Source organism: Pleurodeles waltl, chromosome 9, assembly GCF_031143425.1.
Source record: "Pleurodeles waltl isolate 20211129_DDA chromosome 9, aPleWal1.hap1.20221129, whole genome shotgun sequence".
Classification (NCBI taxonomy): domain Eukaryota; kingdom Metazoa; phylum Chordata; class Amphibia; order Caudata; family Salamandridae; genus Pleurodeles; species Pleurodeles waltl.
The window spans coordinates 350,159,294-350,172,826 of NC_090448.1; the positions used below are offsets into that span (position 1 = coordinate 350,159,294).

The following is a 13,533-nucleotide window of genomic DNA, read 5'->3' on the forward strand; positions in this document are numbered from 1 at the left end:
GGTATCTCCGGTAGTTGGTTAAGTTTAGGTCGCCAAGTTTTTAGGAAGTCACTGTTTCTTTTGGGCAATTCTGGCCTTTTTAGACTTCCAGAGGAACTCGGTAAGTACAGTGTCTATTTTGGTAAAAAAGGTGTCTCAGAGGTATATGGGGGACATGCTGATTAAAAAGTTAATGAGGCGGGGAATCATCATTTTGGTCGATTCTATTCTACCCCCACCAAGTAATGAACCTGGTTGACTATTTGCCTAAGCTATCTTTAATGTTATCTAGGGTTTTTTTTCTGGATGAGATCGATGGAGTCTTTAAGGTTATGGGTGAACCATATGCCCAGGTACTTTATCTTATCTGGGGCCCATTTGAGTCCATAGGGCTGTTGTGTTAACTGTTGCAGTACACATGAAAGTAAGAACCTCTGTCTTTTCCTTGTTGAGGCAGTAGCCTGACATCTTAGAGTAGCCGTTGATGGTGGATATGATGTGCGGCAAGGCAGAGTCTGCCTAGGTGGTAAAAAGGAGAATGTCATTCGCGTAGGCGGCTAGTTTTTGTTGGCCTGATGAGAAAGGGATTCCGGGGATGAATAGATTTTCTCTGATCAATGTAAAGAGGGGTTCTAGCGTTAGTAGAAATAGTAGGGGGGGGGAAGAGGGCATCCTTTTCTGGTTCTTTGTTGGAGTTAAAAGGGATTAGACAACTTTCCATTGATGTTTATTCTAGCTCTCGGTTCTTTGTATAGAGCAAGGATAATTTTTGAGATAGCACTGCCAAAGTTGAAAGAGGTGAGTGAGGCTTAGAGTTTGGTTGGTGCAGGAATTTGCCCTCTTTAATCACATGGCTAAAAAGTCATATTATCCACGCTGAATCTCCCTTTGATAATTTCTTATTGAGAGGGATGTATTATGTTTTGGAGAATGGGCTCTATTCCGAGGGTTAGGATCTTTGTGTATATTTTGCAGTCTGTGTTTATGAGGGATATGGGTCAGTAGTTCTTGGGATTGGATGGGTGTTTCCCTTTTCTGGGTATAAAATTATGGTTGCCTCTGCAGCTGAGCCCTCAACAGAGCCAGTGTAGGAGAAGTGGGCAAATAAGTCTTCTAAGAGAGTGGTTAGGGAGGTACCCCAAGTTTGAAGCAATGATGCCGGGAAGCTGTCTGGGCCCGGGGCCTTCCTGGCTTTCATTGTTTTGATCGCATTAATGATTTCTTTGCAAGAAATAAGCTGTTCTAGTGATTCTTTTGTTGACTCATCAATCTTAGTTACTTTAATTTTGTTGAGGTAGTTTAAGCATATGTGATAAGATGTGGTATTACTTTTGGAGTAGAGGGTATAGTAATTAGGATGTCCTCGTTTGGCGATGTGACGCCATGTTCGTTGGTTATAGAGGGTATGCTCGTCTTCTGACGGGTCGGTTTTAAATAAGACTCCAGCATTTTGCCAGCTTTATTATGTCCACAGAAATTGATGCCTTTGTATTTTTGGACTATTAGGTGGGCCGTGATACTCAGAATCATGTTGTATTCATACTTGAGTGTAATTAGATTAATTGAGTTTTAGTATATAGAGAAAGTGTAGTATTTGTAGTGAGTGGGGTGGGTGTTAGTTGGTGACACATGTCATTATTTGTGCTGAGTTAAGTTTTTATGTCAACAGATAGGGTTGTGAAAAATGGTACCTAATGTGCTTCATAATTATGGATTACAATGTGCAGTTTGTAATAACTTCTCCACTTACTGTCATAGAATTGACATAATACCAACATATTGTCAAAAGAGCTAACAGAGTCTTGAGTTATCAGTAAGGTGTCTAACTAGAACCAACATATTATCAACCTAGTACCAGCATAATGTTCACATAGTGCCAGCATATTCTCAACATAGATTCATCACATATCGAAGTGAGTCGTATTGCAGATAGTGTGGGCAAACGTTAGAGATTTATGTCTTGTCCAACATGTGGATCAAAACGCAGTTTTGTTGGCAATTGGACAACAGCTAAGTACCCATTGGATGGTACTATATTGGTATGATACTATCAGCGTGAGGCTGGTATCAATATTAATGTCAATATGAGATTTGAATAATCTAAATTATGTTGAAAGTGAAAAGATAAAACATTGCAAAACATTTGTCACTGGGTTGAAGGCAATTATGAAACCTCTGATTTAACAAGAGCAGGTTGAAGGTCATTCTAGAGGTACAGTACCAGTTATTAACCCCTTAGCTGCTGGGCCTTCTCTCTCCCCCCCCCCCCCCCCCCCTCCCAAGTGCTGAGCCCTTTTTCGGCTATTTGGGGTACATTGCGCTTAGGTCTTAACTTTTTGCCCACATAAGCTATCCATGCCAAATTTGCGTCCTTTTTTTCCAACATCCTAGGGATTCTAAAGGTACCCAGAGTTTTTAGGTTCCCCTGGAGAATACCATGATATTAGGCAAAATAAAGCTAAAAGATTTTTTTTTTCTTCAGAAAAATGGGGAAAAAAGGGCTGCAGAAAAAAGCATGTGTTTTTTTTTTCCCCTTGAAGATGGCATCAATATAGAGCTTGTGGTACTAAAATCACCATCTTCCCAGCTTTCAAGAACAGTCAGACTTTAATCAGAAAACCACGTTTTTCAACACATTTTTGGCATTTTGCTGGGACATACCCCATTTTTACTATTTTTTTGTGTGCTTTTAGCCTCCTTCCAGTTAGTGACAGAAATGGGTGTGAAACCAATGCTGGATCCTGGACAGCTAAACATTTCTGAAAAGTAGACAAAATTCTGAATGCAGCAAGGGGTTAGATCCTACAAGGTTTTCCTACAGAAAATAACCGCTGAAATAAAATTATATTGAAATTGAGGTGGAAAAAAACAGCCATTTTTCTCCACGTTTTACTCTGTAACTTTTTCCTGCGATGTTAGATTTTCAAAAGTAATATACCGTTCCGTTTGCTGGACTCTTCTGGTTGCGGGGATATATTGGGCTTGTAGGTTTATCAAGAACCCTAGGTACCCAGAGCCAATAAAGGAGCTGCATCTTGCAATAGGTTTTCATTGTATACCGGGTGTACAGCAATTTATTTGGTGAAATATAAAGAGTGAAAAATAGGTAATCAAGGAAAACTTTGTATTTCCAAAATGGGCACATGATAAGGTGTTGAAAAGCAGTGGTTATTTGCACATCTCTAAATTCCGGGGTGCCCATACTAGCATGTGAATTACAGGGCATTTATCAAATAGATGTCTTTTAAACACTGTCTTACATTTGGAAGGAAAAAATGTTGAGAAAGACCATGGGCAATAACACTTGTTCTGCTCTTCTGTGTTCCCCCAATGCTCCCGATTAAAAATGGTACCTCACTTGCATGAGTAGGCCTAATGCCTGCGACAGGAAACGCATCATGGACACATCACATTTTTACATTGAAATCTGACATGTTTTTTGGAAAGTGCAGGCCTCTAGCTCAGCCGGCACCTAGGGAAACCTAGCAAATCTATACAGTTTTGAAAACGAGACATCCAGGGGAATTCAGAATAGGGTGACTTGGGGGGGCTCTCACCAGGTTCTGTTACCCAGAATCCTTTGCAAACCTCACAATTTGGCAAAAAAAAATACTTTTTCCTCCCATTTCGGTGATGGAAAGTTTTGGAATCTGAGAGGAGCCACCATTTCCCTTCCACTCAGCATTCCCCCAAGTTTCCCAATAAAAATGGTACCTCACTTGTGTGGATAGGCCTAGTGCCCGTGTCAGGAATAGATTACACAATGGTCAATGTTGGTCCTTACATGAGGGCAACTGTTGACCCTGGGGTGATTCATTCCTGATGCAGGCAGTAGGTACAGGCAGTAAAGTGGGGTAGTGTTTTTATCAGGATAGGTGGGGAAACACTGGGTGGTAGGATTTTTGTGGATCCCAGCATATTCCTGTAGTTTGTGTGACAGAAATGCAAGAAAAAAAATGAGTTTTTATTGAACATTTCACCTTTGCAGAGGGTGTTTTGGGTACGAAAACGTTGGGGAATCCACACAAGTCACACCTCTGTGGACTCCCCCGGGTGTCTAGTTTCCAGAAATGTCTGGATTTGGTAGGTTTCCCTATATGGCCTCTGAGCCCAGAACCTAAACTGCAGGTTCCTGCCTTTTAAAACTAGGTTGTTTTGTGATACATCATTTTGAAGTCTCCACAATATGATTTGGGCGGTGGAATTTGGGCCTGAACTAAATTGGGGAGCTCCCACGAGAGCACTCTCTCTGTGCTTGCCTCCGCATGCACCTGCTCTCTGGTTTGGGCTATCCCGCTACTGTCCTGCTGCACAGACTGTGCTTGCGAAGGGACAGCAGGACTGTCCTCATCACCTCCCTCATAATCACTGGTAGAGGAGTTATCGACTGGGAGTCCTCCACCTGAAAAATCACTCCCAGAGTCTGCACCATTGTCCTATCCCTCAGATGCTGTCTCAGTATCTGCTGTCTGTCTCTGATCCTACGTCAGAGCTGTCCTCTATAACCGGAGTGAGGGCTTGAGCAGCAGTCATCCAACGAGATGCCATCTCTGCTACTGGCTAAACTCTTGCTCTAAAATACTAGCCTACGTAGACAGTCACAAAATTGCCTGGGAATGTGTGTGTGATACGTAACAGTAGAGGTGACCTTACCTTCGCTTCTTCCCTCAATCAGCATGTTCTCTCAAGACACTCAAAAAAAGACACACTATTACTCTACCTTGTCTCATACCAATTGTCACAGTCTTTAGCGCCCAGTCCAGCAATCATTATTGGTGCTCCCACTCCTGTTGCCTCCTCCTCCGATTCCCTCACCACCACCCAGCAAAATTGCCCTTCATCTCTCCATAGCCCCCCTCGCACATACATTTCATTTGAATTAAAGTGCAGGTAATGGCTGGCTTTACTAATCTACTCCGATATTTACATAAAATACAGATTTGATCTTTGCATTAGGTACATAAACCTTCTGCGCTATTCTATGGCATCAAAACTGCCATTAGACAAAAGTCAGATCCTTTTGTAGCAGAAATGTAATCACAAGACTTGACTATTTTATTGCTGCCTAAAAGCTACAGTTGAAATGCGTCAGTTGAAGTATGTGAATTACTTTGAAGACGCAAGCTGCAACTGCAAGAGAACTGGTGGCGAAGATATATATATATATATATATATATATATATATATATATATATATATATATAAAGAGATCACTTTATATGTGGGTGTGGTTGTCCTGGGGGCCGATCGCAGCCCCCAGGAAAACCACATACGTGTTGACAAAAGTGTTTGCTATATATATATATATATATATATATATTTTTTTTTTTTTTAAAGCTGTGTGGTTTCCTTGGGGGCCACAGTGGCCTCAAGGGAAATCATGCAACTATTAAAAAAAAAAAAAAAAAAAAATGCCCCTACAGTGGTTGCCCTGTTCATGGGCCACCCCCTGTCAATTCAGTTTTTAAAAAATGTATTTTTTCATTTTTTTAAAGCCCTGGGGGGGGGTGCGATCGGCGAGACATGGACGATCTGTGTCTCCCAGGGGTTTTCTAAATTTAAAAAAAAAAGTCCTCTGGTGCGACGCACTGAAGGATTTTTTTTAACGCCCTCCCGGATGTCGGCCACTGGTCGTGACCCGCACCAGGGAGGTAGTGGCCGACACCTGCACCCAAGAGTTTAAAGAAGGGAAGAGGGTTAGCAGTAGATTGTTATGTTTATTGTTAGGTTATTAGTAGGTTAGTAGGCGCTAGTTCAGTGGTTACCAACCTTTTGACTTCTGTGGATCCCCACTTTATGATTACTGGAAACTGGGGGCCCCCATTGAATCATTACTAGAGTCCAGGGACCCCCCCACTAAGTCATTACTGAAAGCTTGGGACCTAATCTGTTAATATTCTTTAATTTTCTAAGCAGTCCCAGACCCCCTGAGGAGGCTTCGCAGACCACAGGGGTCCCCAGACCACAGGTTGGGAACCACTGTTTAGTTTAGTTAAAGTTTTGTAGGTTGCTGACCACTTTATTTAGTCTGTCTCGATTTGAAGAAGTGGAAGCAACTCAAACAAATATTTCGGCCTGTTATAGTTACAATGGAAGAATGAGATTGTACGCCAATGTGTCTTACCCCGTGGGTAGATCAGAGTTCTGCAACGTTATGGGAAGAACGTGAATTGGGTTTTGTTTATGCCGTGTGTGGGCAGCCTTGATTATTGTATGTTACTAAGTGAGTAGAAAGTTAGTAGGAAGAATTTGTGTTAAGTGTTAGCCATTCCTTCTGAGTTTTTAAAGACGCAATTTGCAGGTCTTGGATTTCAGCAACATAGGAGCCCAGTTTCTGAGGGTGTTAAAAAATGATGGTTTTGCCATTGTAAGTTGGTTTTATTCGTGCAGGACCAATAAACAAAAATGATATTGACAGAAATTTCAGCGCTTTCCTTTGGGAAAGGAATGACTTTTGTTTCTTGATAGTATCTTTGGAGTAATCTTGAGAGATCCCATTAGAGGCACCTTGCCACTTAATTCTCTGTATTTTCTTAATCTGTGTGAGGATGGCTTCAGTATGTGAGTAGCGAAGGGGCTGGAAAATGTGGGCTCTTGGAGCTTCGCTGTTTATATTGAGTACTTGGGGGGGATCCATTTTTCAATGAAGGTTGCACAGGAAAGAACTTGGTTTTCGCTACCTTCAGGAAGCACAAAAATGTGCAAGTTGCCCCTTCTATTTCTATCTTTTGAGCTTGGTGATCTTCCTTTCCAGTAGAGCCAGTCTTGCAGTGGTGGTTGATAATGTTTTATAAGAGTTGTGTTTGTGGTCTTTCAGGAGGTTTATCCGTGATTCTATTTCAGAGATTCTGCCACCCAGTTGTATAATTTCTTGTTTCAAAGATGCAAGGTCCCTCGCTACAGATTCTGTGGTAGATTTTGTTGATTGAGCAAGCATGTTTAGCGTGTCGAGTTTCTGCATAGTTAGGTCTAGAGTTGCAGGGTTCTCAGATTTTGATTTTATAGGGGAGTCTGGGGACGGAGGGTCCTGCTTGTGTCTCTTTTGTGCTGGTGTGGTGTCCTTCAGATCTCCCCTTGCTTCTTTGGGGTCGTGGAGTGCGGACCTTACTGTATACCTCGCGTTGAGTGTACCTAGTGGGATTTCGGTAGTCCTTGAGATGTTTTACGGAGGTGCAGAATGTTGGGAGGTAGAGTGAGATGCAGAAGTCTGTATCCTTCCTGGGTTAGTAACACTTAAATAATTTTATATTCTGCTGCAATGCAGATTGTTGAATAGCAAGGTACAGCACTTTGGAGTGTAAGGGATTATTCTCAGCCCCCTCCTGTCTGCAATTTGGGTTGCTGTTGAGGTGGAGAAATTCAGGATTCCAGTGTATGTAGGTTAGAAGTAAGAAAGTTCTGGAGCATGCTTTAGAGAGAGCTATATTAAATAGAGGTGGCCATCTTAGGGTCAGGCTTAGGATGGGAGGGCCCGTGCCATATTTACTCTGATCGGTAAGTTAATTTTATATGTTATAGGCTCCTACCCCTATAAGAGCATTGTACAGTAGTGCCACTAAGTGCTCACCTCTAGGGGTAGGATGTTCATAGAGTCGCTGAGGTAGTTGAGTAGAGATTCATCCATGTGGAGTCCTTGTGTTGGCCATTTTAGGGTCAGGCAGCTTCTGGAGCCCTTGTGTATAAAAGAGGTTTCTCTCAAAAAAAAATGTCACCAAAAGTGGGTTGCTGAAAGCACCACACCTTCCTATATGACCTGCGCAGTTAAAGCGTCCTTGGAGGAGGTGTATCAGCAGAGCAGGCCACTTTTGTCCCTCAGCACGGCAGAGCTCTCGGATTATGTGACCATTTCCCTTGGGCGGTAGCCGCCCCCCCAGGTAACTTTATTAACCTTCACCGCATTTGTCAAAATAATTTAAGCAAATGCCTTATTTGCAGGCCCGATTTCTAAATCACAGTAAGATTACTCTCCAAATGCCTTGGGCCTGTGTGCTTTCTTCATGAATAACACCTGCTGTGCTTTCTGCACCTTTCCACTTCTGAAACTCAAAATAAAAGCCTTATACTAAGCATAGGACATTCAATGAGACCCGCGTTCTTCTAGTGCCATACCTCGCAAGGGGCTGGCCAGGTAGTGCCTACTTTTAATGCGGCCTTCTACTGTATATAAAAAAACAGTGCTCCATCCGGCCCTGCATTGGTAGCAATTACCAACCATTGGCATTCTAATACGTTTACTTTTTTCTGACGTCATCTGGAGTTTTTGGCACCTACTGTGACATCATTCACCTGATGGCCATCTAAAATCCAGACAGGCCTCCACTCGGAGCGAGGCATTTCATATTCATTTGCCACAGGCAGACTGTGAACCAAGATGTTTCCCTGCAGTGAGTTGCTTTATTTATTTTCTAGTTATTTATCTTGGAGCAGGGTTGCGTCATGACATTCCAAATGTCGTAATGCAAACCTGTTCTGTTTTGTCATAGAATGTTTGCCTCTTGTTGCCAGGTGAGAGTCAGTTTCCAACTGGCCTCTCATCTGGATGGCAGAGACGGCCATGGTTCTATTATTGCCTTTGCTTAAGAAAATAAACATGGTCATTCCTGACATCTCTTGTGCGGAGTTCTTCTTCAATGCTAATACCCCCTACTACATGCCCTTTTCTACTTTCTGACTTTTTTAATTTTAGAAGCTCGATTGCCTGTTTTTCCATCTAGTAAAGGTGTTTTACAATGTTGGCATCTTATAATCTCCACTCCAGTTTTGTGCTGCATTCCATCCGCTCCCAGGTTGCACCAAACGTATTTCTCCATATTTTTTAAAGGTCTTCATCACCATGAGATGTGATTCACTACTGTGCATCTGTCTATAACGGACCCACAAGTGATTGTCCATCTAGGATATTTTGGGGATAATTTTGCCTTACCCATGACATTCTACCTCTGCTGCAATCCTGGTACTGTGTATTATGTTACTTAGGAAATCGGCACCAAACCCTTCTCTCAATTTAAACGTTTGCCACATATTTTTCCAGGACATTGTTTGTCTAAGGTGTAGGTAAAGATAACCCCTCTCAACAATTCTGTTATCACAGGGGAGGTAGTTGATTGCCATTTTTTACCTAATCAATGTGAAAATAAAATCTTTTTAGTGTAGCAGAATTCACAATGGAGTATAATTAAGTGCTTAAGGATACTTGCAATAGTGTCCCCATGTCTTGGCAAGCATCTTTCACAATTCAAATAGGACAGTCTCCTCTTCCCTTCATCCCCTGAACATAACGAGTCTTGCAATACCGATACCTTCCATGCTTTGGTTCCTTGAATCACTCATTATTCCGTAACCTCAACATCTTGTTGATTCTAATTTTGACTGGTGTACCATGGGGATAGATGTATATATTTAAACATTGATACGTTTGCCAATTTTCTGAACCAGAGTGTCCCAAGGTTGTAGGCCAGTATTATTTATGTATTTGGGGGTTTTTGTAAAGTGTGGATACCACTCTAGATGATTTTTATTTTTTTGTTCCAGCATCTATTCTCCAATTATTGCACAAACTCAAGTCTCGTACAATGTTCTTAAGTCAGTTTGAGTATTTCAGTGAGTTTATATGGTCTTGCTTAGTCGCTCTATCCAGCTCAATCTCGGGTGGCATATTGTAATCGCCCCTCATAATACCAAATTGCTTTTTTAACAAGTGCAATAAGACATTTTCAGAGGTTACTTTCGCAGGAATGGGAATACAGTGGGCATTTAGGCATTGCAGGCTCTCAGAGCTCTTTGTGACCCTCAAACAGCAAGAGATGTACTCCTGCTTCTGAGCAGAAGTAAATAATTCCAGAACTGAACAAACTCAAACTTAGTGTGAGTGCCGCAACAGTGGCAGGAGTATACACCACTGCTAGTAGCCAGTTTGGATTTTAGAAAGTAAATGCTTATTCTCAAACTGTTGGCTCACATTGAGTCATCTTGAGAATGTCTGGGCCATTGGGGAGAAAAGGTTGAAAAGGGTCGGTGTGTCAAAAGGGCAAGGATGGCACAGCTTTCTATACCCAGTGGGACAACTTCAGTCGCAGATTCTCATCATCCTGTCCTAACTCACCTACAACATCTTGATTTTGAGTATGAGAGACCTACTAATATAAGTTTATTATATGGTTTTGGGAGAACAGTAGAGTGTAGTAGAGGGAACAAAGAACATTTACATTATTTAAAAAAAATGATTGCACTTGATGTCATTGTTTATTATGTCCATGCACGCAGAATTAGTATGGTGCCATTTATATGTATTTTCAGTATATAAAATCTGATTTCCTAATTTTTCATTATATTTGTATTAGGTCAAAACGTTTTCTTACCGCCACCCATGCTTATGACACAATGTAAGAGTTGGAGTGATTAGGCTAAATAGACTACTTTAATTCTGTTTCAGATGTGAGCAGCTCATGATGACAGAAAAATGCACAAATTACTTTGCCTCACTTTTCTGAATAACGTGTAATTCTTCTGATGTCAGGATTTGCTCCTCCTTGGAAAGTGTGATTTTGAATTTGTAGAGTAAACCCCCCCCCTTTGACTAATCAGCCTCTTAATTTACTCTGGTTGGGCACGTAAGACACAGTTTGTGCGCACATAAATCATTGATAATGATGATGTTTGAGAATTGTGCACATTTTGTGCGTAAGCAGAGTGCAAGGTTTTACCCTCAGCTTATCCACTATGTGTCCGAACATGATTTTGTGAGTCTGATGCTTAGTGCAGTGGAATTTGCAAACGTTGTGCGCACAAAAAGAAAATGATATATATGTTGTTTGTAACCATGAAGCCCATAAAAAACCGATAGTGCAGAAATCATGTCTCTGGTTATGTCACATAGGAAGTCCTACATGCAAGTGTCCAGTGCAGGGTAATTCATGACACAGGTACAAAGGGAGCTGTCATGCTGCGAGGAATATACATGTACTTTTCCATATGATTAATGGTCTCTGCGTTTTTTTCCCAGTCGGACTCTCTGGTTGTGTGCGAAGTGGATCCTGAGTTGAAGGAGAAGCTGAAGAAGTTTCGCTTCCGCAAAGAGACTAACAATGCTGCTATCTTAAGTGAGTTCAACCTATCATGCCACCGACATGACTGAACCCTGAGCTTGTTAGGGGGATGTATTGCCCTGTATGCTGCTCCCTTAAGCACCCATCGCACCTCCTTGTATCCCTTTGAAGAGACCCTTTGGTGCATAGGAGTATTTTTGGGATGTACAGACTCCGATATAAGTTCAGCTGGAGGCTGGTGTTTCTTGCAGACCATTCGGACTATGACAGTTACTTAATAACTACAGATTGTCTGAACCCACAGAGAACACCCTTCTACTTAATGTACCCCAGTCCTAGGGGGACATTCTCCCTTTCTAGACCGCCCTTACTCCCTGTGTTCTGGACCTAGAAAGCTGGGGCCGAAGCTCCTATGTAGGTATTGATATTGTTCAGAGAGATCCATTACCCATATTGTAGATGTGCACAGTGCCGGGGTAGACCTTTATTCTGTTGCAAGTCCATGCATTTCTGGTACAAATCTCCTGACCTCACTAGTGCAGAGACAGAACATCTGTGTTATAGTTCCAGATATCTGTCAACGCAATCCACCCCCAATTTAGATTTCATTCCATGGACGTAGTATCAGTATACATGTGTACTGTGCTGGCACATGACTGTTCTTGCACATCATAACACCATTCTAGGTTCCCAATGATCATGTACTGCCTACAGCTCCTTTTACTGGGTCATGACCTTTTAGTATTGGATATAGTTCCCTTTATTCAGCAGTCTCACAGCTCCTATTGAAGGTTTTAATCTGTTCTTTGATTGATTCCCCAGTGAAAATTGACAAGGACAAACAGCTTGTGATTTTGGAGGAAGAGTATGAGGTCAGTCTTTCAGCCCTCTTCCCTCCCTCCGAACCTCTTCCACCACCGTTTCGTCATGTATTCCTTTTCAATTGTTACTCCCTGTTTCTTTTCTTCCTCATTACCATGTAAATCCTTCCACTTCCTTCATCTCTTTTCACTAACCCTCAGTGAGCTGTACCTGTTGCCTGCAAGGGGCTGTAACTGCTAACTTTAAGGGAGCTGCATAATTTTCTTGCAGGGTGCTGCACTGGTGGTTTGTTGCTGTTTGTGCCAGAGATGTGTTGGAAACCACACTATTTGCCTGCAGAGAGCTGTTCAGGTTGTTTGCACGAGGTTTGGTAGGTTGCCTCTAGGGAGTTGCAGTCCTACCTCTTTCTGCAAGGATCACCTAGATCACCTTGTGCTTGGTGCATGTGGCTATGTTTTTCTATTGCATTGTATCTCCAGATGGTCAAGTGTCCTCTATCCTGCAATTGAGACTGACCTTTAAATGTTTGTTGTTTGTCAACGAGTGGTTTGCTACCTTGGCACTCCATTTTGGAAGGGGCTCTCTGTCTCTTTCTTCAGATTTATATTGCTCATAGTCTCTTGTCCTTCTTACTGTAGTTCCTGACATCAAGCAGAACAATCCCAGACAACCTCTGATCTCTCAGTCCTATTTGTTTAGTTAGATCATTTGAATTTTGTATGGCACACCTCTGGCATGGCCACTGGCTCCGGATGCTGTGTGCTGCCTGAAAGGTATAGTTTTTCATGTCTCCAGGAGCGAAGTGTCTCTCTGTCTTCTTAGATGTTGTGTTGCTCAAAAGCCGTTATGTCCTATCCCTGACTACCAATTTGTGATTGCAAGAAATGAGTGCCTTTAGAGGCAGTCATGGAATCCATTTCAGCTTGTCATTCTCAGACAAAACAAGCATTTGCAATGCAGTGGGTCTTGCGTTTGCTTGAGTTAGACCTATTAGTGTTGTAAATTCTAAACCAGACTTTTCTTGCCGTATAAATTGAAAATGAAAAGTAAAACAGTTGACGTAAGCAAGCCAATTCAAAGCGCCACAGCTACCATGAGCTTGAGCGCGAATGGGAGATACAAAAGTAAAAAGAAGTTCGCTCGTAGTCAAACGCATTGGCACACGTGCAATTATCCATGTAACGGGGTCGATGGCCAAGACGGTAACAAAACCGCCCCAAGGATTGTTTCAGGTTTATTTGTAGTGAATGCAGAATGCCTTTCTGCAGGCAGCATAAAGGCCAATGCTCTACTCCAGCCTGTACTTTTGATTGCCTCCACAAATATTCCCACGTGATGCAGGAATATAATTGGACTAATTTGCAGGAACAACTCCAGGTACTATCAGCTAGACCTTACCACCAAGCTGATTTGATCTTTCCTAGACCGCAAGGAGTCAAAATAGACTATGATAGTTTAACTTGGATAACGTTTTAGTTGCTAAAACTGAATCAGTGGTTTGTGCACTCTTGATTTCACACATAAGATCCTCAATCTTAACAATTCAGATTTAGCCAGTTCTTCTTCACCTTGATCCGAATTGTCTTCTTAATAACCTGCAGCTTCCTCAGATGTACAATGGATGTCTATTTGAGCACGTGTAGAGGATCTGCATATGTTAGAAATCGCAGCCATAGGCCATAAAGCC

General features: G+C 42.0%; 1 protein-coding gene across 1 annotated transcript in view; it reads left to right on the plus strand.

Moving 5' to 3' along the window:
• GMFG (glia maturation factor gamma) overlaps positions 1-13,533 on the plus strand; it is a 63,485-nt gene that overhangs the window by 19,447 nt on the left and 30,505 nt on the right. The window contains exons 2-3 of the mRNA XM_069206929.1: positions 10,982-11,078; positions 11,847-11,896. Of these exons, the coding sequence (XP_069063030.1) occupies positions 10,982-11,078; positions 11,847-11,896 (147 nt within the window). The remainder of the gene's footprint in view (positions 1-10,981; positions 11,079-11,846; positions 11,897-13,533) is intronic.